Below are 22,133 nucleotides of genomic sequence, written 5' to 3' on the forward strand. Positions count from 1 at the left end.
TGAGCTCTCCTCAGCAATACGTTGAGAAAAATATATATATACAGTGGGGGAAAAAAGTATTTAGTCAGCCACCAATTGTGCAAGTTCTCCCACTTAAAAAGATGAGAGAGGCCTGTAATTTTCATCATAGGTACACCTCAACTATGACAGACAAAATCCAGAAAATCACATTGTAGGATTTTTAATGAATTTATTAGCTAATTATGGTGGAAAATAAGTATTTGGTCACCTACAAACAAGCAAGATTTCTGGCTCTCACAGACCTGTAACTTCTTCTTTAAGAGGCTCCTCTGTCCTCCACTCGTTACCTGTATTAATGGCACCTGTTTGAACTTGTTATCAGTATAAAAGACACCTGTCCACAACCTCAAACAGTCACACTCCAAACTCCACTATGGCCAAGACCAAAGAGCTGTCAAAGGACACCAGAAACAAAATTGTAGACCTGCACCAGGCTGGGAAGACTGAATCTGCAATAGGTAAGCAGCTTGGTTTGAAGAAATCAACTGTGGGAGCAATTATTAGGAAATGGAAGACATACAAGACCACTGATAATCTCCCTCGATCTGGGGCTCCACGCAAGATCTCACCCCGTGGGGTCAAAATGATCACAAGAACGGTGAGCAAAAATCCCAGAACCACACGGGGTGAGATCTTGCGTGGAGCCCCAGATCGAGGGTGATTATCAGTGGTCTTTTATGTCTTCCATTTCCTAATAATTGCTCCCACAGTTGATTTCTCTGCAGAGAGCTGGGACCAAAGTAACAAAGCCTACCATCAGTAACACACTACGCCGCCAGGGACTCAAATCCTGCAGTGCCAGACGTGTCCCCCTGCTTAAGCCAGTAATGTCCAGGCCCGTCTGAAGTTTGCTAGAGTGCATTTGGATGATCCAGAAGAGGATTGGGAGAATGTCATATGGTCAGATGAAACCAAAATAGAACTTTTTGGTAAAAACTCAACTCGTCGTGTTTGGAGGACAAAGAATGTTGAGTTGCATCCAAAGAACACCATACCTACTGTGAAGCATGGGGGTGGAAACATCATGCTTTGGGGCTGTTTTTCTGCAAAGAGACCAGGACGACTGATCCGTGTAAAGGAAAGAATGAATGGGGCCATGTATCGTGAGATTTTGAGTGAAAACCTCCTTCCATCAGCAAGGGCATTGAAGATGAAACGTGGCTGGGTCTTTCAGGATGACAATGATCCCAAACACACCGCCCGGGCAACGAAGGAGTGGCTTCGTAAGAAGCATTTCAAGGTCCTGGAGTGGCCTAGCCAGTCTCCACATCTCAACCCCATAGAAAATCTTTGGAGGGAGTTGAAAGTCCGTGTTGCCCAGCGACAGCCCCAAAACATCACTGCTCTAGAGGAGATCTGCATGGAGGAATGGGCCAAAATACCAGCAACACGGTGTGTGAAAACCTTGTTAAGACTTACAGAAAACGTTTGACCTGTGTCCTTGCCAACAAAGGGTATATAACAAAGTATTGAGAAACTTTTGTTATTGACCAAATACTTATTTTCCACCATAATTTGCAAATAAATTCATGAAAAATCCTACAATGTGATTTTCTGGATTTTTTTTCTTCTCATTTTGTCTGTCATAGTTGACGTGTACCTATGATGAAAATTACAGGCCTCTCTCATCTTTTTAAGTGGGAGAACTTGCACAATTGGTGGCTGACTAAATACTTTTTTTCCCCCACTGTATAGACCTGCATTGAACACCACATAAAGACTGCTGTAGGCTGTCTGATAGAAATCAAAATCTGTTTCCATGTGAAAATGTTATGCGATTTGCTCCATTGGTTTTGTTGGTAGGCCTACATTATGCTCATTTTTTACATTTTAGTCATTTAGCAGACGCTCTTATCCAGAGCGACTTACAGTTAGTGAGTGCATACATTTTCATATTGGCCCCCCGTGGGAATCGAACCCACAACCCTGGCGTTGCAAGCGCCATGCTCTACCAACTGAGCTACACAGGGCTCAAATAGCCACAATAGCCTATTGGCTACTGTCTAAAACTGTTCACTGTAAACGCCCGCCGGAAGTTGCACAAAAGTCTCACAATGTTCAAGTTTCCGCTCACAAAACATAAAATCTGCTCCGTGCCCCAAAAAATGTAAGCAAGCATTTCACGGTAAAGACTACACCCCTTGTATTCGGCACATGTGACATTAAATGTTATTTGCATTGCCAATGCATGCCATATGATAAGCTGCAAAATGGTTTCACATAGCTCATATACTGAGAGAGAGAGAGTGACAATCAAATAAAACGGGTTTTAGATCTTCCAACTAGACATAAAGGAAATGTTCATTTGAGAATACAACAGACACATTAAAACCGAACCCCTTCCCCTCTTTATTGCAGAATTGTTATTAATCAACATTGACACTAGTTCATTTTGTTATTAATAGTTTAACAATTAAAACATGTTTAAACACTTCACTTCAAAGAATCAACACTTAATCACTTCAAAATGTACAAATAAGCTAACTCATATGTAAAGATTAGACATCTTAAGTCTAAACAACAGTAGATCATTGAGTAGTAACATTATTACTAAAGCATCATTTCAAGTGAACAAAATAAACTCGATACCAGCGGTGGCCAACCTTGCTCCACTGATCCCTGATCTACTGGGTGAGCAGACTACTATTCCAGTACAGCAATATCACACTTGAGGTTTAATAAGTTGAATCAGGTGCGTTATTGCTGGGCTGAAACCCAGCCCTGCACACCCAGCAGACCTCCAGCAGGGTTGGCCTGCTCCAATTGTATTAGTTGTATACATTGTGTGTGATATTTAACTGTCTTTTTGTGTACATTTGCTAACGTAGGTAGGCCAACACATACAGTGCCTTCAGAAAATATTCACACCCCTTGACCTTTTCCACATTTTGTTTCACAACCTGAATTTAAAATTGATTACATTGAGATTTGTTTCACTGGCCTGCACACAATACCCCATAATGTCAAAGTTGAATTGTTTTTAGAAAATGTTTATAAATTGATTTAAAATGTAAAGCTGAAATGTCTTGTCTATAAGTATTCAACCCCTTTGTTATGGCAAGCCTAATTACACTGTGTATAAAACATTAGGAACACCTGCTCTTTTCCATGACATAGACTAACCAGGTGAATCCAGGTGAAAACTATGATCCCTTATTAATGTCACCTGTTAAATCCACTTCAATCAGTGTAGATGAAGGGAAAGAGATCGATTTAAAGAAGGATTTTTAAGCCTTGAAACAATTGAGGCATTGATTGTGTATGTGTGCCATTCAGAGGGTGAATGGGCAAGACAAAATATTTAAGTGCCTTTGAACAGGGTATGGTAGTAGGTACCAGGCGCACCAGTTGGAGTGTGTCAAGAACTGCAACGCTCAACGCTCAACAGTTTCCCATGTGTATCAAGAATGGTCCACCACCCAAAGGACATCCAGCCAATTTGACACAACTGTGGGAAGCATTGGAGGCAACATGGGCCAGCAACCCTGTGGAACACTTTCGACACCTCGTCCATGCCCCGACGAATTGAGTCAAAAGGGGATGCAACTTAAAATTAGTGTTCCTAATGTTTTGTACACTCAGTGTAAATTCAGGAGACAAAATTTGCTTAACAAATATAAGAATAATTTTGGTGGGACTTATACTTGTCCTGTTACATATCCCAATTCCCTCTGTCGCTGTGCCCTTGAGCAAGGCACTTAACCCTAATTGTTCCAGGAGCGCTGTACAATGGTGGCTCTGGCCGTGACCCCACTCCTTGCGGGTGTCTCAGGGGGAGTTGGGATATGTTGAGACAAATATAAGCACCCCCCCAAACAAGTCACATAAGTTGCATTGACTCACTCTGTGTGCAATAATAGTGTTTAACATGATTTTTGAATGACTACCTCAACTCTGTACCCCACACTTAAAATTATCTGTGAGGTCCCTCAGTCAAACAGTGAATTTCAACCACAGTGCCTCACAAAGAAGGGCACCTATTGGTAGAATAAAATAAGCAGACATTAAATATCAGTTTGAGCATGGTGAAGTTATTAATTACACTTTGGATGGTGTATCAATACACCCAATCACTATAAATACACAGTCGTCCTTCCTAACTCAGTTGCCTTTGAGGAAGGAACAGCACAGGGATTTCACTATGAGGCCAATGGTGACTTTAAAACAATTTAATGACTGTAGTTACTCCACAATACTAACCTAAATGACAGATTTGAAAAGAAGGAAGCCTATACAGAATAAAACTATTCCAAAACATACATCCTGTTTGCAATAAGGCAATAAAGTAAAACTGCAAAAAATTTGGCAAAGAAATAAATGTAATGTCCTGAATACAAAGTGTTATGTTTGGGGCAAACCCAACACATCACTGAGTACCACTCTTCATAATTTCAAGCATGGTGGTGGCTGCATCATGTTATGGTTATGCTTGTCATCGGCAAGGACTAGGGAGTTTTTTAGGATAAAAATAAATTGGCTTGAAAATCTATGGCAAGACTTGATGTCAAATGGGCTGATGTAAGTGTGGTGTGGAAGTCAGGCGCAGGACACCGAAGCTTAGTCCAACAAAGTTTACTAGTTAACCACTAGGCAAAAATACAATAAACGGCCTCAAAAACACAGAGGCGAGCGATTACGCAAACTGTGCGTAAACTCCAAAACAACAAACAGAGCAAACACGCAGCACTAACTGACAGGCGAAAAAGAACACACAACCTAACCAATACAAAACAGGCAACTTATAGAACACATAATCAGACACAAACGGACACAGGTGCAATAGACAGACAAAAGCAATCAAACATAGAAACATTCAACGGTGGCAGCTAGTACTCCGGGGACGACGAACGCCGAAGCCTGCCCGAACAAGGAGGAGGAGCAGCCTCGGCAGAATCCATGACAGTACCCCCCCCTTGACGCGCGGCTCCAGCCGTGCGCCGACCCCGGCCTCGGGGACGGCCAGGAGGACGCGGACCCGGGCGCATGGGATGCCCACGGTGGAACTCAGTCAGGAGGGATGGATCTAGGATGTCCCTCCTAGGCACCCAGCACCGTTCCTCCGGACCGTACCCCTCCCACTCCACGAGATACTGGAGACCACTCATCCGGCGCCTCGAGTCCAAGATGGTCCGGACCCTGTACGCCGGGGCCCCCTCGATGTCCAATGGGGGCGGAGGGGTCTCTCCTATCTCATCTTCTTGGAGCAGGCCAGCTACCACCGGCCTGAGAAGAGACACATGGAACGAGGGGTTAATATTCTTGTAATCAATAGGCAGTTGTAACCTGTAACACACCTCGTTCAATCTTCTCAGGACTTTGAAGGGCCCCACAAACCGCCGACCCAGCTTCCGGCAGGGCAGGCGGAGGGGCAGGTTTCGAGTCGAGAGCCAGACTCGATCTCCCGGTGCGTATACCGGTCCCTCACTGCGGTGGCGACCGGCGCTCGCCTTCTGTCGACTGATGGCCCGCTGCAGATGGACATGTGCAGCGTCCCACGTCTCCTCCGAGCGCCGAATCCACTCATCCACCGCAGGGGCCTCGATCTGGCTCTCGTGCCATGGTGCCAGGACCGGCTGATACCCTAAAACACACTGGAAAGGTGTTAAATTGGTGGAGGAGTGCGGAGAGAGTTCTGGGCCATCTCTGCCCAGGGGATATACCTAGACCACTCCTGCGGCCGGCCCTGGCAATAGGACCTCAGAAACCTACCAACATCCTGGTTGACTCGTTCAACCTGCCCATTGCTCTCTGGGTGGTACCCCGAGGTAAGGCTCACCGAGACCCCCAAGCGTTCCATGAACGCCCCCCAGACTCTGGAGGTGAACTGGGGACCTCGGTCAGACACAATGTCCTCGGGGACCCCATAGTGCCGGAACACGTGGGTAAATAGGGCCTCAGCGGTCTGTAGGGCAGTAGGGAGACCCGGCATTGGGAGGAGACGACAGGCCTTGGAAAACCGATCCACAACGACCAAAATGGTGGTATTCCCCTGGGAGGGGGGAAGGTCGGTCACAAAATCCACCGAGAGGTGGGACCATGGTCGTTGTGGAACGGGCAGGGGATGTAACTTTCCCCTGGGCAAATGTCTAGGTGCCTTACACTGGGCGCACACCGAGCAGGAGGAGACATAAACCCTCACATCCCTAGCTAACGTTGGCCACCAGTATTTCACGCTAAGGCAGTGCACTGTCCGGCCAATACCTGGATGTCCAGAGGAGGGTGATGTATGAGCCCAATAAATAAGGCGGTCACGAACCTCGAGCGGAACGTTCGTCCGCCCCACAGGACACTCGGGGGGGAGTAGGGACGGTACGCAGTGCCCGCTCGATCTCCGCATCGACCTCCCACACCACCGGAGCCACCAGACAAGACTCCGGCAGTATGGGAGTAGGCTCAATGGACCTCTCCTCTGTGTCATACCGCCGGGACAGGGCGTCTGCCTTACCGTTCTGGGACCCTGGGATGTATGTGATCTTAAAAACAAACCGGGTCAGGAACATGTTCCACCTAGCCTGACGAGGGTTCAATCTCCTAGCTGCCCGGATGTACTCCAGGTTACGGTGGTCAGTCAGAATGAGGAAAGGGTGTTGAGCCCCCTCAAGCCAATGCCTCCACACCTTTAGGGCCTGGACTACAGCCAACAGCTCCCTGTCCCCTACGTCATAATTACGCTCCGCTGAGCTTCTTAAGAGTAGAACGCACAGGGGCGGAGCTTGGGTGGCGTGCCGGACCGTTGCGACAGGATTGCCCCAATACCGGCCTCGGATGCGTCTACCTCAACTTGAAATGGTAAAGCGGGGTCCGGATGCGCCAGCACCGGAGCCGAAGTGAACAGGTTCTTCAGTCTAACAAATGCCCTGTCCGCTTCAGCTGACCACTGCAAACTCACCGGACCCCCCTTTAGCAGGGACGTAATGGGAGCTGCCACCTGTCCAAAGCCCCGGATAAACCTCCGGTAGTAATTAGCAAAACCCCAAAACTGCTGCACCTCTTTTACAGTGGTTGGAGTTTGCCAATTACGCACGGCCGACACACGGTCAACCTCTATCTTCACACCAGACGCGGACAATCGATAACCCAAAAAGGAGATGGACTCCTGGAAAAACAGGCATTTCTCTGCCTTAACATACAAGTCATGCTCCAACAGCCTCCTCAATACTCGGCGCACCAGGGCTACATGCTCGGCTCGGGTAGAAGAGTACACTAGGATGTCGTCAATGTATACTACCACACCCTGCCCATGCATGTCCCGGAAAATCTCGTCAACAAAGGATTGGAAGACTGAAGGAGCACTCATTAACCCGTATGGCATGACGAGATACTCGTAATGACCCGAGGTGGTGCTAAATGCTGTTTTCCATTCAGCCCCCTCCCTAATGCGCACCAGATTGTACGCGCTCCTGAGATCCAACTTTGTGAAGAACCGCGCTCCGCGTAATGACTCCGTCATAGTCGCAATCAGAGGAAGAGGGTAACTGTACTTAACCGTGATCTGATTGAGACTACGGTAATCAATACACGGGCGCAAACCCCCGTCCTTCTTCTTCACAAAGAAGAAACTCGAGGAAACCGGGGAAGTGGAGGACCGGATGTATCCCTGTACCAAGGACTCGGCTATGTAAGTCTCCATAGCCGCTGTCTCTTCTTGAGACAGGGGATACACACGGCTCCGCGGAAGTGCCGCTCCTGTTTGGAGATCTATCGCACAATCCCCCTGTCTATGAGGTGGTAGCCGTGTTGCCCTAGTTTTGCTGAACACAAGTGCTAAATCCTCATATTCAGGGGGAATGCGCATTGCGGGCACTTGGTTCGGACTCTCCACCGAGGTCGCCCCTAAGGAAACACCTAGACATTTCCCTACACACTGGGCAGACCACTCCATAAGAGCCCTCTGTTGCCACGCAATGGTAGGATCATGGGCGCTCAACCAGGGAAGCCCCAGCACCACGGGATACGCAGGAGAGTCGATCAGATAAAACTGAATGATCTCCTCATGAGCCCCCTGCGTCGTCATCTTAAGTGGTGCTGTGACTTCTCTGATCAACCCCGACCCCAGCGGCCGGCTGTCTAGGGCATGAACAGGAAAAGGGGCTTCTACCGGCCGAAGGGGAATTCCTAGCCTATAACAAAATTCACGATCAACAAAATTCCCAGCTGCGCCTGAATCTACTAGCGCCTTATGCTGGGAATGAGGTGCCACCTGTGGAAATCTCACAGGTATACTCATGTGACCAACAGAGAGCTCTGGGTAAGTGGAGCGCCTACTCACCTGAAATGACTCCCCGGTGCATGACCTGTTGTCCCCTCTCCCAGGAGACCCTCCCCAGCACCTAGCCGCAGTGTGTCCTCCACGGCCACAGTTGGTGCAGGGGACGGCCCCCCTCGGGTTCTCTCTCCTCCTCTCCCTAGCGCCAGCACCCCCGAGCTCCATGGGAATCGGCTCGGAGGTGCTGGAGGGTGGAATGGACGACCCCCACTCGGGACGTCCGCGGGTAGCCAGCAGGGTGTCGAGACGGATGGAAATGTCCACCAACTGGTCGAAGGATAGGTTGGTGTCCCTGCAGGCCAGCTCACGACGAACGTCCTCTCGTAGGCTACACCGGTAATGGTCGATGAGGGCCCTCTCATTCCACCCCGCATCCGCCGCTAGAGTCCGGAACTCCAGGGCGAACTCCTGTGCACTCCTCTTCCCCTGTCGGAGGTGGAACAGACGCTCCCCTGCCGCCTTCCCCTCAGGTGGATGATCGAACACAGCCCTGAAGCGGCGGGAGAACTCCGCGTAGGTGATGGTAGCGGTGTCTATTCCCCTCCATTCGGCGTTGGCCCACTCCAACGCCTTGCCGGATAGACAGGAGATGAAGGCAGAGACGCTCTCGTATCCCGAGGGCACCGGGTGTATGGTGGCCAGGTATAGTTCCACCTGCAGGAGGAACCCCTGACACCCGGCTGCAGAACCATCATATGCCCTCGGGAGCGTGAGCCGAATGCCACTGGGTTCCGGTGCTGGGAGAGGAGGACTGGCCGATGGTGACGGTAAGGTGTGCGAAGGCGTGGGCACCTCTCCCGTAACCAACCGGCGTAGAGTGTTGGACACCTCGTTCATGGCGGCCCCAAGTTGCCGGATCATGGTGTCTTGGTCGCTGATCCGATCCTCCAGCGACTTGGGTGCCGCCGCTGCTCCTGCTGACTCCATAATGGTGGTGTGTTGTTCTGTCAAATGGGCTGATGTAAGTGTGGTGTGGAAGTCAGGCGCAGGACACCGAAGCTTAGTCCAACAAAGTTTACTAGTTAACCACTAGGCAAAAATACAATAAACGGCCTCAAAAACAGAGGCGAGCGATTACGCAAACTGTGCGTAAACTCCAAAACAACAAACAGAGCAAACACGCAGCACTAACTGACAGGCGAAAAACAACACACAACCTAACCAATACAAAACAGGCAACTTATAGAACACATAATCAGACACAAACGGACACAGGTGCAATAGACAGACAAAAGCAATCAAACATAGAAACATTCAACGGTGGCAGCTAGTACTCCGGGGACGACGAACGCCGAAGCCTGCCCGAACAAGGAGGAGGAGCAGCCTCGGCAGAATCCGTGACACTTGATAATGGCTGTTTAGCAATGATCATCAACCAACTTGACAGAGCTTGGAGAATTGTTTTGTTCAAATATTGTACAATTCAAGTGTGCAAAGCTCTTAGAGACTTACCCAGAAAGACTCACAGCTGTAATCACTGCCAAAGGTAATTCTAACGTGTTGACTGAGGGGTGTGAATACTTACACTACCGGTCAAAAGTTTTAGAACACCTACTCATTCAAGGGTTTTTCTTTATTTTTACTATTTTCTACATTGTAGAATAATAGTGAAGTCACCAAAACTATAACATAACACACATGGAATCATGTAGTAACTAAAAAAGTGTTAAACAAATCAAAATACAGTGGGGAGAACAAGTATTTGATACACTGCCGATTTTGCAGGTTTTCCTACTTACAAAGCATGTAGAGGTCTGTAATGTAAAAATCCAGAAAATCACATTGTATGATTTTTAAGTAATTAATTTGCATTTTATTGTATGACATAAATATTTGATCACCTACCAACCAGTAAGAATTCCGGCTCTCACAGACCTGTTAGTTTTCTTTAAGAAGCCCTCCTGTTCTCCACTCATTACCTGTATTAACTGCACCTATTTGAACTCGTTACCTGTATAAAAGACACCTGTCCACACACAATCAAACAGACTCCAACCTCTCCACAATGGCCAAGACCAGAGAGCTGTGTAAGGACATCAGGGATAAAATTGTAGACCTGCACAAGACTGGGGTGGGCTACAGGACAATAGGCAAGCAGCTTGGTGAGAAGGCAACAACTGTTGGCGCAATTATTAGAAAATGGAAGAAGTTCAAGATGACGGTCAATCACCCTCGGTCTGGGGCTCCATGCAAGATCTCACCTCGTGGGGCATCAATGATCACGAGGAAGGTGAGGGATCAGCCCAGAACTACACGGCAGGACCTGGTCAATGACCTGAAGAGAGCTGGGACCACAGTCTCAAAGAAAACCATTAGTAACACTCTACGCCTTCATGGATTAAAATCCTGCAGCGCACGCAAGCCCCCCTGCTCAAGCCAGCGCATGTCCAGGCCCGTCTGAAGTTTGCCAATGACCATCTGGATGATCCAGAGGAGGAATGGGAGAAGGTCATGTGGTCTGATGAGACAAGAAGATATAAGATAGCCCTATTTGGTAAAAGACCAAGTCCATATTATGGCAAGAACAGCTCAAATAAGCAAAGAGAAATGACAGTCCATCATTACTTTAAGACATGAAGGTCAGTCAATCCGGAAAATGTCTAGAACTTTGAAAGTTTCTTCAAGTGCAGTCGCAAAAACTATCAAGCGCTATGATGAAACTGGACCGCCACATGAATGGAAGACCCAGAGATACCTCTGCTGCAGAGGATAAGTTCATTAGAGTTACCAGCCTCAGAAATTGCAGCCCAAATAAATGCTTCACAGAGTTCAAGTAACAGACACATCTCAACATCAACTGTTCAGAGGGGACTGTGTGATTCAGGCCTTCATGGTTGAATTGCTGCAAAGAAACCACTACTAAAGGACACCAATAATAAGAAGAGACTTGCTTGGGCCAAGAAACACGAGCAATGGACAATAGACCGGTGGGAATGTGTCCTTTGGTCTGGAGTCGAAATTTGAGATTTTTGGTTACAACCGCCGTGTCTTTGTGATACGCGGTGTGGGTGAACGGATGATCTCCACATGTGTATTTCCAACCGGAAAGCATGGAGGAGGAGGTGTTATAGCATTCCAGGTGAAGCTGGTTGAGAGGATGCCAAGAGTGTGCAACGCTGTCATCAAAGCAAAGGGTGGCTATTTGAAGAATCTCAAATATACAATATATTTTGATTTGTTTAACACCTTTTTGGTTACTACATGATTCCATATGTGTTATTTCATAGTATTGATGTCTTCACTATTATTCTACAATGTAGAAAATAGTAAAAATAAAGAAAAAACCTTGAATGAGTAGGTGTTCTAAAACTTTTGACCGGTAGTGTATGTAAATGAGATTTTTTTATTTAATTTTCTAAAAACATGTTTTGACTTTGTCATTATGGGGTATTATTGTGAAATGCTTGTGTTCCTAGCTCCAACAGTGCAGTAGTATCTAACAAGGTATTCTAGGTCGGGTGAACAAAAGTACTTGAGTTCCTGTACGTTAACACAATCACACCATGAGTAGTTAATAATGAAACATACACTTCTGCCTTTCTTCTTCCCGGAGAGATCTTTATTATTCTAAATCGCAGACTGTCAGCCACAATTGATCACTTGAAAACTAGCATACCCAACAACTCTACAAAATGTGTCCTACCCGGACGGAAAACAGTGACACTCAGCACCCCTTCTAAGGGTGTTTGTGGGGACGGTTATTAAAATGTAACATCCAATAAAAATCTTGCCACTAGACCATACAAACCGTTTTTTGCAATACAACATTCTACATGACCTCCAAGGGAGGCTTGACAACGACGTGATTTTGGAGAAATGGAAACGCGATGCCAAAGACACACCAGAATAATTTGCCAGAAAGGCTTTTCAAGATGTGTTGAGTGGTCCATTCTCATTCCTGACTAAAATGTGCTTCATAATCAGAGACCAGGTTTGAATATTGCTATCCATCAATGATTCCCAACCAAATGTACTGCACTTGGGCAATTTTACAAAAACAATGGATATACTCTCAGTGGCCATCTAGAAATGGGTCCCCCTTTGCCTCCAGAAGAGCCTGAATTCTTCGGGGCATGGATTCTACAAGGTGTTGCATTCAAACGTTGCTCAATTGGTATGAAGGGACCTAACATGTGTCAGGAAAACATTCCCCACACCATTACATTGTTATTGTGTGTTGTTATATAGTTTTATTTTACTTTATGGTCTCAGGGCACTATTGAAAATGACCCTGATCTCAATTGGTCTCCCCTGATTAAATAAACGTTGATAAAACATAATTAAATAACACTACCGCCACCAGCCTGTACCGTTGACCACAGGCAGGATGGGGCCATGGACTCACACTGCTTACGCCAAATCCTGACTCTGCCATCAGCAACAGGAACCAAGATTCGTCGGACCAGTCAATGTTTTTCCACTCCTCAATTGTCCAGTGTTGGTGATCGCGTGCCCACTGGAGCCGCTTCTTCTCGTTTTTAGCTGATAGGATTGTAACCCGGTGTGGTCGTCTGCTACAATGGCCAATCTGTGACGAGGACCGACAAGTTTTGTGTTCCGAGATGCCATTCTGCACACCACTGTTGTACTGCGCCATTATTTGCCTGTTTGTGGCCCGCCTGTTAGCTTGCACGATTCTTGCCATTCTCCTTCGACCTCTCATCCACGAACTGTTTTCGCCCACAGGACTGCTGCTAACTGGATGTTTTTTGTTTCTCGCGCCTTTCTCGGTAAACCCTAGACACTTGTGTGTGAAAAGCCCAGGAGGCCGGCCATTTCTGAGATACTGGAACCAGCGCGCCTGGCACAGATGATCATACCACGCTCCAAGTCGCTTAGGTCACTAGTTTTGCCAATTTTAAAGTTCAATCGAACAGTAACTGAATGCCTTGATGCCTGTCTGCCTGCTTTATATCGCAAGCTACATGACTCACTGTCTGTAGGAGCTAACCATTTTCGTGAACAGGTGATGTACCTAATAAACTGGCCAAGAGTTGTGCAGTTGGTAGAATCTTATTCAAAATTATTCACAGCTGGTTGGCTACAAAAGGTGCTTCCACCAAGTATTAGGGTGTGAAGATGTACACAATCAAGACATCTTATTTTGTAATTTTTTTAGAAACAAATATTTTAAATGTGGAGTAGGTTTTATAGGAGGAAAAATCATAATCGTGGTATCCAGAAACAGCTATCTCATTGGTACAGGTTTAGATTTTACGTAATTGAATAGGTCTAAGTGATATGTTAGTAGCTCTCATAGGCTGGACCATTTTGATAACACCTAACAAGTTCTCTCAGGGGGCAGGGCCTAGGGGTTGTTTGCCTTTCATTTTCAGACATGAAACCAAAAGTGCAGTAAAAAAGCACTGAAAAAGACACTCAGTACGGAAAGAGTCTTCTGAAAAACATGCAATGGACTGTAAAAAAAGGTTATTTCATGAAATTGAGCATGTGCTTATCCTCATCTCTACTCTTTATTTGTGGCAGGTCGGAGACTGAACATCACAGCAGAGAATGATTGTCGGAGGCTGCACTGTGCTCTCAGGGACCTCAGCTCCCTACTTCAGGCTGTCGGAAGGCTGGCTGGGTATTTTATTGGGGACGTTTTCGCCACACGCTTCAACGATGCGCTAGCGGTGGTGGAGAGGTTAGTGTGCGACGCTGCTTCCTTCAGTCCATGGTTGTGGTCACTTCCATTTAAATTTCAGTTTACTTCCTGAATTGGCTTAATTAAAATGGAGTTGACTCCCTTGCTTCTCTCAGACATCAGTGTCTACCTTCGTTTTGGTTCCTAGTGCTTACCCCTTTGGTGGCCTCCAATATGTGAAGAAGAAAGAGAAAGGGAATTATGCATTTTCCTGACTGACCACTTACACTTGAGATTTAATTATTCCAAGTTAATTATTGAAAAGTGGCAAGACGATTTTATAAGTCTTGATTTGGAATTGACAATGCAGGACTTCCTGAATTGAAATCAAATTTACCCCAATTCTGTCTTCTTGTATTACAGGTGAGAATTTTGATAAATAAATAATTCAGATTGCATCATTGTTTAGTGTCTCTGTACTTGTGTTTCTAGGTTGGTGGAGGTCACATGCTATGGCTCTCAGATCAGCCTGTATGACTTGGAGACTGCCGTGCCATCTGTGCTCAAGCCTGACCTCATCGATGTGTGAGTGTCAACCGTTTACTGCCACTGTCTACAGTGCCTTCAGAAAGTATTCACATCCCTTGACTTTTCCACATTTTGTTGTTACAGCCTGAATTTAAAATGGATACAATTTAGATTTTGTGTCACTGGCCTACACAAAATACCCTATAATGTCAAAGTGGAATTATGTTTTCAGAAATGTTTACAAATTAATTAAAAATGAAAATCTGAAATGTCTTGAGTCAATAAGTATTCAACCCTTTGTTATGGCAAGCCTAAATAAGATCAGGAGTAAACATTTCCTTAACAAGCCACATAAGTTGCATGGACTCACTCTATAAGTGTTTAATATAAATTTTTTAATGACTACCTATCTCTGTACCCCACACATATACAATTATCTGTAAGGTCCCTCGGTCGAGCAGTGAATTTCAAACACAGATTCAACCACAAAGACTAGGGAGGTTCTAATGCCTTGCAAAGAAGGGCAACTATGGGTAGATGGGTAAAAAAAAAAAAAAGCAGACATTGAATATCCCTTTGAGCATGATTAAGTAATTCATTACACTTTGGATACACCCAGTCACTACAAAGATACAGGCGTCCTTCCTATCTCATTTGCCGGAGAGGAACGAAACCGCTCAGGGATTTCACCATGAGGCCAATGGTGACTTTAAAACTGTTCGAGATGAATGACTGTGATAGGATAAAACTTAGGGTGATTCAACAACATTGTAGTTACTCCACAATAGAGTTAAAAGGAGGAAGCCTGTACAGAATAAAACTATTCCAAATCATGCATCCGGTTTGTAATAAGACACTAAAGTAAAATGGCAAAAAATGTGGCAAAGAAATGAACTTTATGTCCTAAATAGAAAGTGTTATTTTTTGAGCAAATAAACGGAATAGAGGAAAACCTGGTTCAGTCTGCTTTCCAACAGACACTGGGAGACAAATTCACCTTTCAATAACCTAAAATACAAGGCCAAATATACACTAGAGTCGCTTACCAAGACGACATTGAATGTTCCTGAGGAGCTTAGCTACAGTTTTGACTTAAATCTGCTTGAAAATCAATGGTATGACTTGAAAATGGCTGTCTAGCAATGATCAACAACCAACTTGACAGAGCTTGAAGAATTTTAAAAAGAATAATGTGCAAATATTGTACAATCCAGGTGTGCAAAGCTCTTAGAGACTTACCCAGAAAGACTCACGCTGTAATCGCTTCCAAAGGTGATCCTAACATGTATTGACTCAGGGTTTGAATATTAGATATTTCTGTATTTCATTTTCAATACATTTGCCAACATTTCTAAAAAAAACTGTTTTCAATTTGTCATTATGGGGTATTGTGTGTAGATGGATGAGAAAAACATATTTAATCAGTTTTGAATTCAAAATGTGGAATAAGTCAAAGGGTATGAATACTTTCTGAAGGTACTGTAGATATAAAGTGTATTCGTCAGAAATTTGACCCTTGTCTTTAGACGTAACTTCAGAAATCACATTTATTAAACAAATAATTAGTGATAAGAAAATAGTCAGAGAGCATTTGATTCTCTTGGCAAATGTAACTGTATTGTCACAGTTATTAATGTGTGTTTGTGTCCAGTCATGCCCAGTCCTTAGCGGCGTTGCAGGCCTACTCCCACTGGCTGGCTCAATTCTACAATGAGGTCCAGAGGCAGAACCAGAGCCGCTTCATCAGCCTCGTCACCTCCACCATGGACGCCACCGCACCGCTTATCACTGCCAAGGTAACCAACCGTACACACACACACACACACACACACACACAGTATGTGGTAATATGTCTGTGTTAAATCTTACCTAGTTGCTGATGTTGTGCAATTGGGATCATGACATGACACCCAGTGTTTCCATTTTTATGCCGACCAACTGAGCTTGTTTGTGTTCTCATTGGCCAAAAACTGGTTATCAGATCATTTTAGCAAGTCAACTAAGAATCTTTGCAAACTTTGTCAATTCCTTGTGTTACCTATTTAATTGTCAAGCTGTCTTTCTCTTCTAGGTACCTGAAAAGTTGCTGCTGTCGGCATGCCATCTCATGGTGTCCATGGCGACCACCGTGCGGCCTGTTTTCCTAGTCACGTTGCCCGCCGTGCAGAACATCTTCAACCTCATCACAGAGAGCCAGAATCGCAGGCTCCCCCAAGAGGTCAGAGTGCACCATTATGGCTTCAATGTTATTTTGAGGCTTAGGGCCGAGATTCATTCCGACCGTGGGTTGTCAGCCTTAATGTATTTCCTGATTAAAATAATTAAACTTTTCTCTGTCTGGATTCTGGGGTGTAGTGCTTTAGGGCTTTATCTAATGTGCCAATGTTGACATGATCATGTAGTGGGCAGGGTGAGGGTGATATCCAATGTGTGTGCGTGCGTGTATGCATAATGTGTCTCATGGAATGTCTATACCCCCCACCTATAGTCGCACCTGCTGGAGTGTGTATGGTTATGCGTGGAGGGATCTGTCTAATGTGTGTGTGTCTCCACTCCTCCAGGCCCACATGCTCGTGTGCAGGGCTCTGTCCAACATGCTGCTGCTGCCTTGGTCTAACCTGCCAGAGAGCGAGCAGCAGTGGCAAACCCGCTCCAGTAGCCACGCCAGCCTGCTGGCTGCCCTTACCCGCCACTACCGCCTACTGAGGGACACTGCCAACCAGCCACCACGCCGCCTTGGCCTGGAAGACAGTCAGTTGGGCATCATGCCATTTATCATCCTTACGTCTCCTGTAGTTTTGATATTGCTTCCTTCTACAGTCCTGTTTCAGCTGGTATTTCAGCTGGTATTTCCAGTTTAAGTCGGAAGTTTATATACACCATAGCCAAATATATTTAAACTCAGTTTTTCACAATTATTGACATTTAATCTTAGTACAAATTCCTGTCTTAGGTCAGTTAGGATCACAACTTTATTTTAAGAATGTGAAATGTCAGAATAATAGTAGAGAATTATTTATTTCAGCTTAAATTTCTTTCAGCACATTCCCAGTGGGTCAGAAGTTTACATACACTCAATTAGTATTTGGTAGCATTGCCTTTAAATTGTTTAACTTGGGTCAAACGTTTTGGGTAGTCTTCCACAAGCTTCCCACAATAAGTTGGGTGAATTTTGGCCCATTCCTCCTGACCGAGCTGGTGTAACTGAGTCAGGTTTGTAGGCCTCCTTGCTCGCACACGCTTTTTCAGTTCTCCCCACACATTTTCTATTGGATTGAGGTCAGGGCTTTGTGATGGCCACTCCAATACCTTGACTTTGTTGTCCTTAAGCCATTTTGCAACAACTTTGAAAGTATGCTTGGGGTCATTGTCCATTTGGAAGACCCATTTGCGACCAAGCTTTAACTTCCTGACTGATGTCTTGAGATGTTGCTTCAATATGTCAACATCATTTCCCTTCCTCATGATGTCATCTATTTTGTGGAGTGCACCAGTTCCTCCTGCAGCAAAGCACCCCCACAGCATGATGCTGCCACCCCCGTGCCTCACGGTTGGGTTGTTGTTCTTCGGCTTGCAAGCCTTCCCCTTTTTCGGTCATTATGGCCAAACAGTTCTATTTTTGTTTCATCAGACCAGAGGACATTTCTCCAAAAAGTACGATCTTTGTCCCCATGTGCAGTTGCAAACCGTAGTCTGGCTTTTTGATGGCGGTTTTGGAGCAGTGGCTTCTTCCTTGCTGAGCGGCCTTTCAGGTTATGTCGATATAGGACTCGTTTTACTGTGGATATAGATACTATTTGTACCTGTTTCCTCCAGCATCTTCACAAGGTCCTTTGCTGTTGTTCTGGGGTTGATTTGCACTTTTCGCACCAAAGTACGTTAATCTCTAGGAGACAGAACGCATCTCCTTCCTGAGCGGTATGACGGCTGCGTGGTCCCATGGTGTTTATACTTGCGTACTATTGTTTGTACAGATGAACGTGGTACCTTCAGGTGTTTGGAAATTGCTCCCAAGGATGAAGCAGACTTGTGGAGGTCTACAATTTAATTTCTGAGGTCTTGGCTGATTTCTTTTGATTTTCCCATGATGTCAAGCAAAGAGGCACTGAGTTTGAAGGTAGGCCTTGAAATACATCCACTGGTACACCTCCAATTGACTCAAATGATGTCTAAAGCATGACATAATTTTCTGGAATTTTCCAAGCTGTTTAAAGGCACAGTCAACTTAATGTATGTAAACTTCTGACCCACTGGAATTGTGATACAATGAATTATAAGGAAAATAATCTGTCTGTAAGCAATTGTTGGAAAAATTACTTGTGTCATGCACAAAGTCGATGTCCTAACCGACTTGCCAAAACTATAGTTTGTTAACAAGACATTTGTGGAGTGGTTGGAAAATGAGTTTTAATGACTCCAACCTAAGTGTATGTAAACTTCCGACTTCAACTGTACTAAGAAATAATGTGGAGGAAAAGATGTGATGACAATGTGTACCTTTCTTAAAACGTATTACTAGGCTTGGGCGGTATACCTGGGTATGTTAAAGTGCCAACGGTATGATTTTCAATATCGCCAAAAGCCTTTTTTTTTTACAAAAATTATATTGAGTATGTTTATAAAGACCACATGGCGCAAACTTGACCTGACGATCCACCGTTGAGCAGCACAAGAGAAGTGATCAAGTTACACTTGAAATTCACTACTAATGTTTGCCAGCTACATATCTTATAACTTTAAATTAACTATCTAAGATGTGCCAAATACATTTGCTTCAGCTCAGGGCTCCAACTATGCATTTAGTTTGCTAACTTGCTAGCTATAAGTGGCTAGCTTTCAAGATTAAGCTTTTTGGTTACAGCAGAGACAATCAATTCCCTCCTGGATCAAGTGTGAGTAGCCTTTTTGAGATTTTTACATTTACATTTACGTAATTTAGCAGACGCTCTTATCCAGAGTGACTTACAAATTTGTGCATTCACCTCATAGCCAGTGGGATAACCACTTTACAATATGTTTTATTTTTTTTGGGGGTGGGGTAAGGGGGGGGGGTAGAAGGATACATTTACATTTAAGTCATTTAGCAGACGCTCTTATCCAGAGCGAGATAGTTGGATGACTTTATTAGCTGGGTTGTCTGTCCTTGCATTTAGTTTATGTTCGCTTGCGCTTATTAGCATTTAGCTAGCTTCCTCTATGGGAATTTGCTAGTACTTTGTTAGCTAAAATAAATAAATAATAATGTTTCGAAAGAAATTGCGCCCCTTGTGGGCAGTGCCTGTAATACTGCATACCCCAATATGGTACATGAACGGTATTCGGATATAGCCCAAACCTACCTATTTCGACTCAATTGGTAACTGCTTGGTACCAAATGGTGTACAGTGCCTTCAGAAAGTATTCAGACTTTTTCCACGTTTTGTTACGTTACAACCTTATTCTAAAATGGATCTATCAATCTACACACAATACCCCATAATGTCAAAGCAAAAACTTGTTTTTAGAAATGTTTGTGCAAAAAAACTTACTTACGTAAGTATTCATACCCTTTACTCAGTACTTTGTTGAAGCACCTTTGACAGTGATTACAGCCTCGAGTCTTATTGGGTATGACGCTACAAACTTGGCACACTTGTATTTGGGGAGTTTCTCCCATTCTTCTCTGCAGATCCTCTCAAGCTCTGTCAGGTTGGATGGGTAGCGTCGCTGCATAGCTATTTTCAGGTCTCTCCAGAGATGTTCATTCGGGTTCATGTCCGGGCTCTGGCTGGGCAACTCAAGGACATTCAGAGACTTCTCCCGAAGCCACTTCTGCGGTGTCTTGGCTGTGTGCTTAGGGTTGTAATCTCCCAGTCCCTGCCGCTGAAAAACATACCCACAGCATGATTCTGCCACCACCATGCTTCACCGTAGGGATGATGCCAGGTTTCCTCCAGACGTGACGCTTCGCATTCAGGCCAAAGAGTTCATTCTTGGTTTCATTAGACCAGAGAATCTGGGCCCTTCTCCCTGATTGCTTAGTCTGGCCGGGTGGCCAGCTCTAGGAAGAGTCTTGGTGGCAAATGTGTTCTTGGGGACCTTCAATGCTGCAGAAATATTTTGGTACCCTTCCCCAGATCTGTGCCTCGACACAATCCTGTCTCGGAGCTCGGAGAATTTACCACAGGTGGACTCCAACCAAGTTGTAGAAACATCTCATGGATGATCAATGGAAACAGGATGCACCTTAGCTCAATTTCGAGTCTCATAGCAAAGGGTCTGAATACTTATGAAAATAAGGTATTTCAGTTTTTTATTTAGTAATACATTTGCAAAAATTTCTAAACCTGTTTTCGCATTGTCATTATGGGGTATTGTGTGTAGATTGATACAAATGTTTTATTTTATCAATTTTAGAATTAGGCTGTAACGTAACAATGTGGTATTGGTCAAGGTGTCTGAATACTTTACCAATGCACTGTGTGTGTGTGTGTATATATGTAATAATAATTAATCCATGCATAAATAGTGGTGAGTGGTGTGACGACTACACTTAATGTACATTGTTCCCGTCAAAAAAGGGCTTTACTCAGTCTGAATTTTACTTGGTAGTTTTATTTAGGAATTACATGGTAGAGTGGTATTATAATTACATAACTATTCCCTCATAATTACCCTTACATTGAATCAAACCTCAGAGTAATATAGTCGTCTCACCACTGAAGTTTAATGCACTGATTGTAAGAAAGGGACACTAGAGACATTATACTTTTGGCCTTATAGCATAAACCCAAACATATTTTTCACCCCCCACGCCTCTTTCTGTCTCTCTCTCTCTTTCTTAGCGAAAGCAGTGCTGCACCAGACGTTGCCTGTGCTAAGGGACATTGTGGACAGCATCTCCGGGGAATCCACCAAATCCCGACAGATCTGCTACCAGAGTCTCCAGGAGTCCGTGCAAGTTTCCTTGGGCCTCTTTCCTGTCTTCATCCAGCAGCTAGGTCAGAAGAAAAAACACAATGTTACAACACAATAGTTTCAGTCATAATAGAGAGCTGACGTGTTGTAATTTTACAATTACCCATTCACTGATTTTACCTCCATTAAATGAAAATCTAAAATCCATCACCACAGTACATTTCAAGTAATTTTACAATGTAACCTTATACGTGTAATATGCCTGAGCAAGGTCACTGTATGTGACAAAAACGGTGCACTTAACAAAATGTTTATTTGCAAGTACACTTGTCCTTTCAGCCATTCTAACAATGTAACATTTCACAGGAAATGTTGCCTGTGCCATTTTCACATTTTCAATGACATTCACGTTTTATTAATGATATTTAAAGCTTAGTACAAGCTCTATGCATATGCAAGATTTGAAAAAATATATATATATATTTGGAGTGTTGCAATGTCATTTTTTGTCACTAAAGGGACGGCTCCTTGTAATACGCTTTGGCGTTCTACATGCTTTTTTACTACCTGAAAATTGAGACACCGTACCATTCCTTCTGCTGCCATGGGGGCAGTGTTGTCGCTTGTTTCCTTCATCTGATATATAAAGGCTATTCATCAAAGTAGCCTATTTTGCATTGATAACCAAATATAATCTCAACAGCTGTTGTCGTATAAATATTTGACTCAAAAGTAGTCAACTCAAAAATATCTCTCAAGAGACTGGAGCTTGTGAATCCAAAAATTAGACTTTATTATTTGCATAACAAAGCCGAGCTTGCTCCATGGAACAAC

General features: G+C 44.5%; 1 protein-coding gene across 1 annotated transcript in view; it reads left to right on the forward strand.

Moving 5' to 3' along the window:
* LOC311102144 (exportin-6-like) overlaps positions 1-22,133 on the forward strand; it is an 89,127-nt gene that overhangs the window by 44,115 nt on the left and 22,879 nt on the right. Inside the window, exons 13-18 of the mRNA XM_084143377.1 lie at positions 13,775-13,934; positions 14,367-14,459; positions 16,054-16,198; positions 16,474-16,620; positions 16,964-17,153; positions 21,227-21,382. Of these exons, the coding sequence (XP_083999503.1) occupies positions 13,775-13,934; positions 14,367-14,459; positions 16,054-16,198; positions 16,474-16,620; positions 16,964-17,153; positions 21,227-21,382 (891 nt within the window). The remainder of the gene's footprint in view (positions 1-13,774; positions 13,935-14,366; positions 14,460-16,053; positions 16,199-16,473; positions 16,621-16,963; positions 17,154-21,226; positions 21,383-22,133) is intronic.

The sequence above is a fragment of the Coregonus lavaretus genome (genome assembly GCF_964263955.1).
Source record: "Coregonus lavaretus genome assembly, chromosome: 2".
NCBI lineage: Eukaryota > Metazoa > Chordata > Actinopteri > Salmoniformes > Salmonidae > Coregonus > Coregonus lavaretus.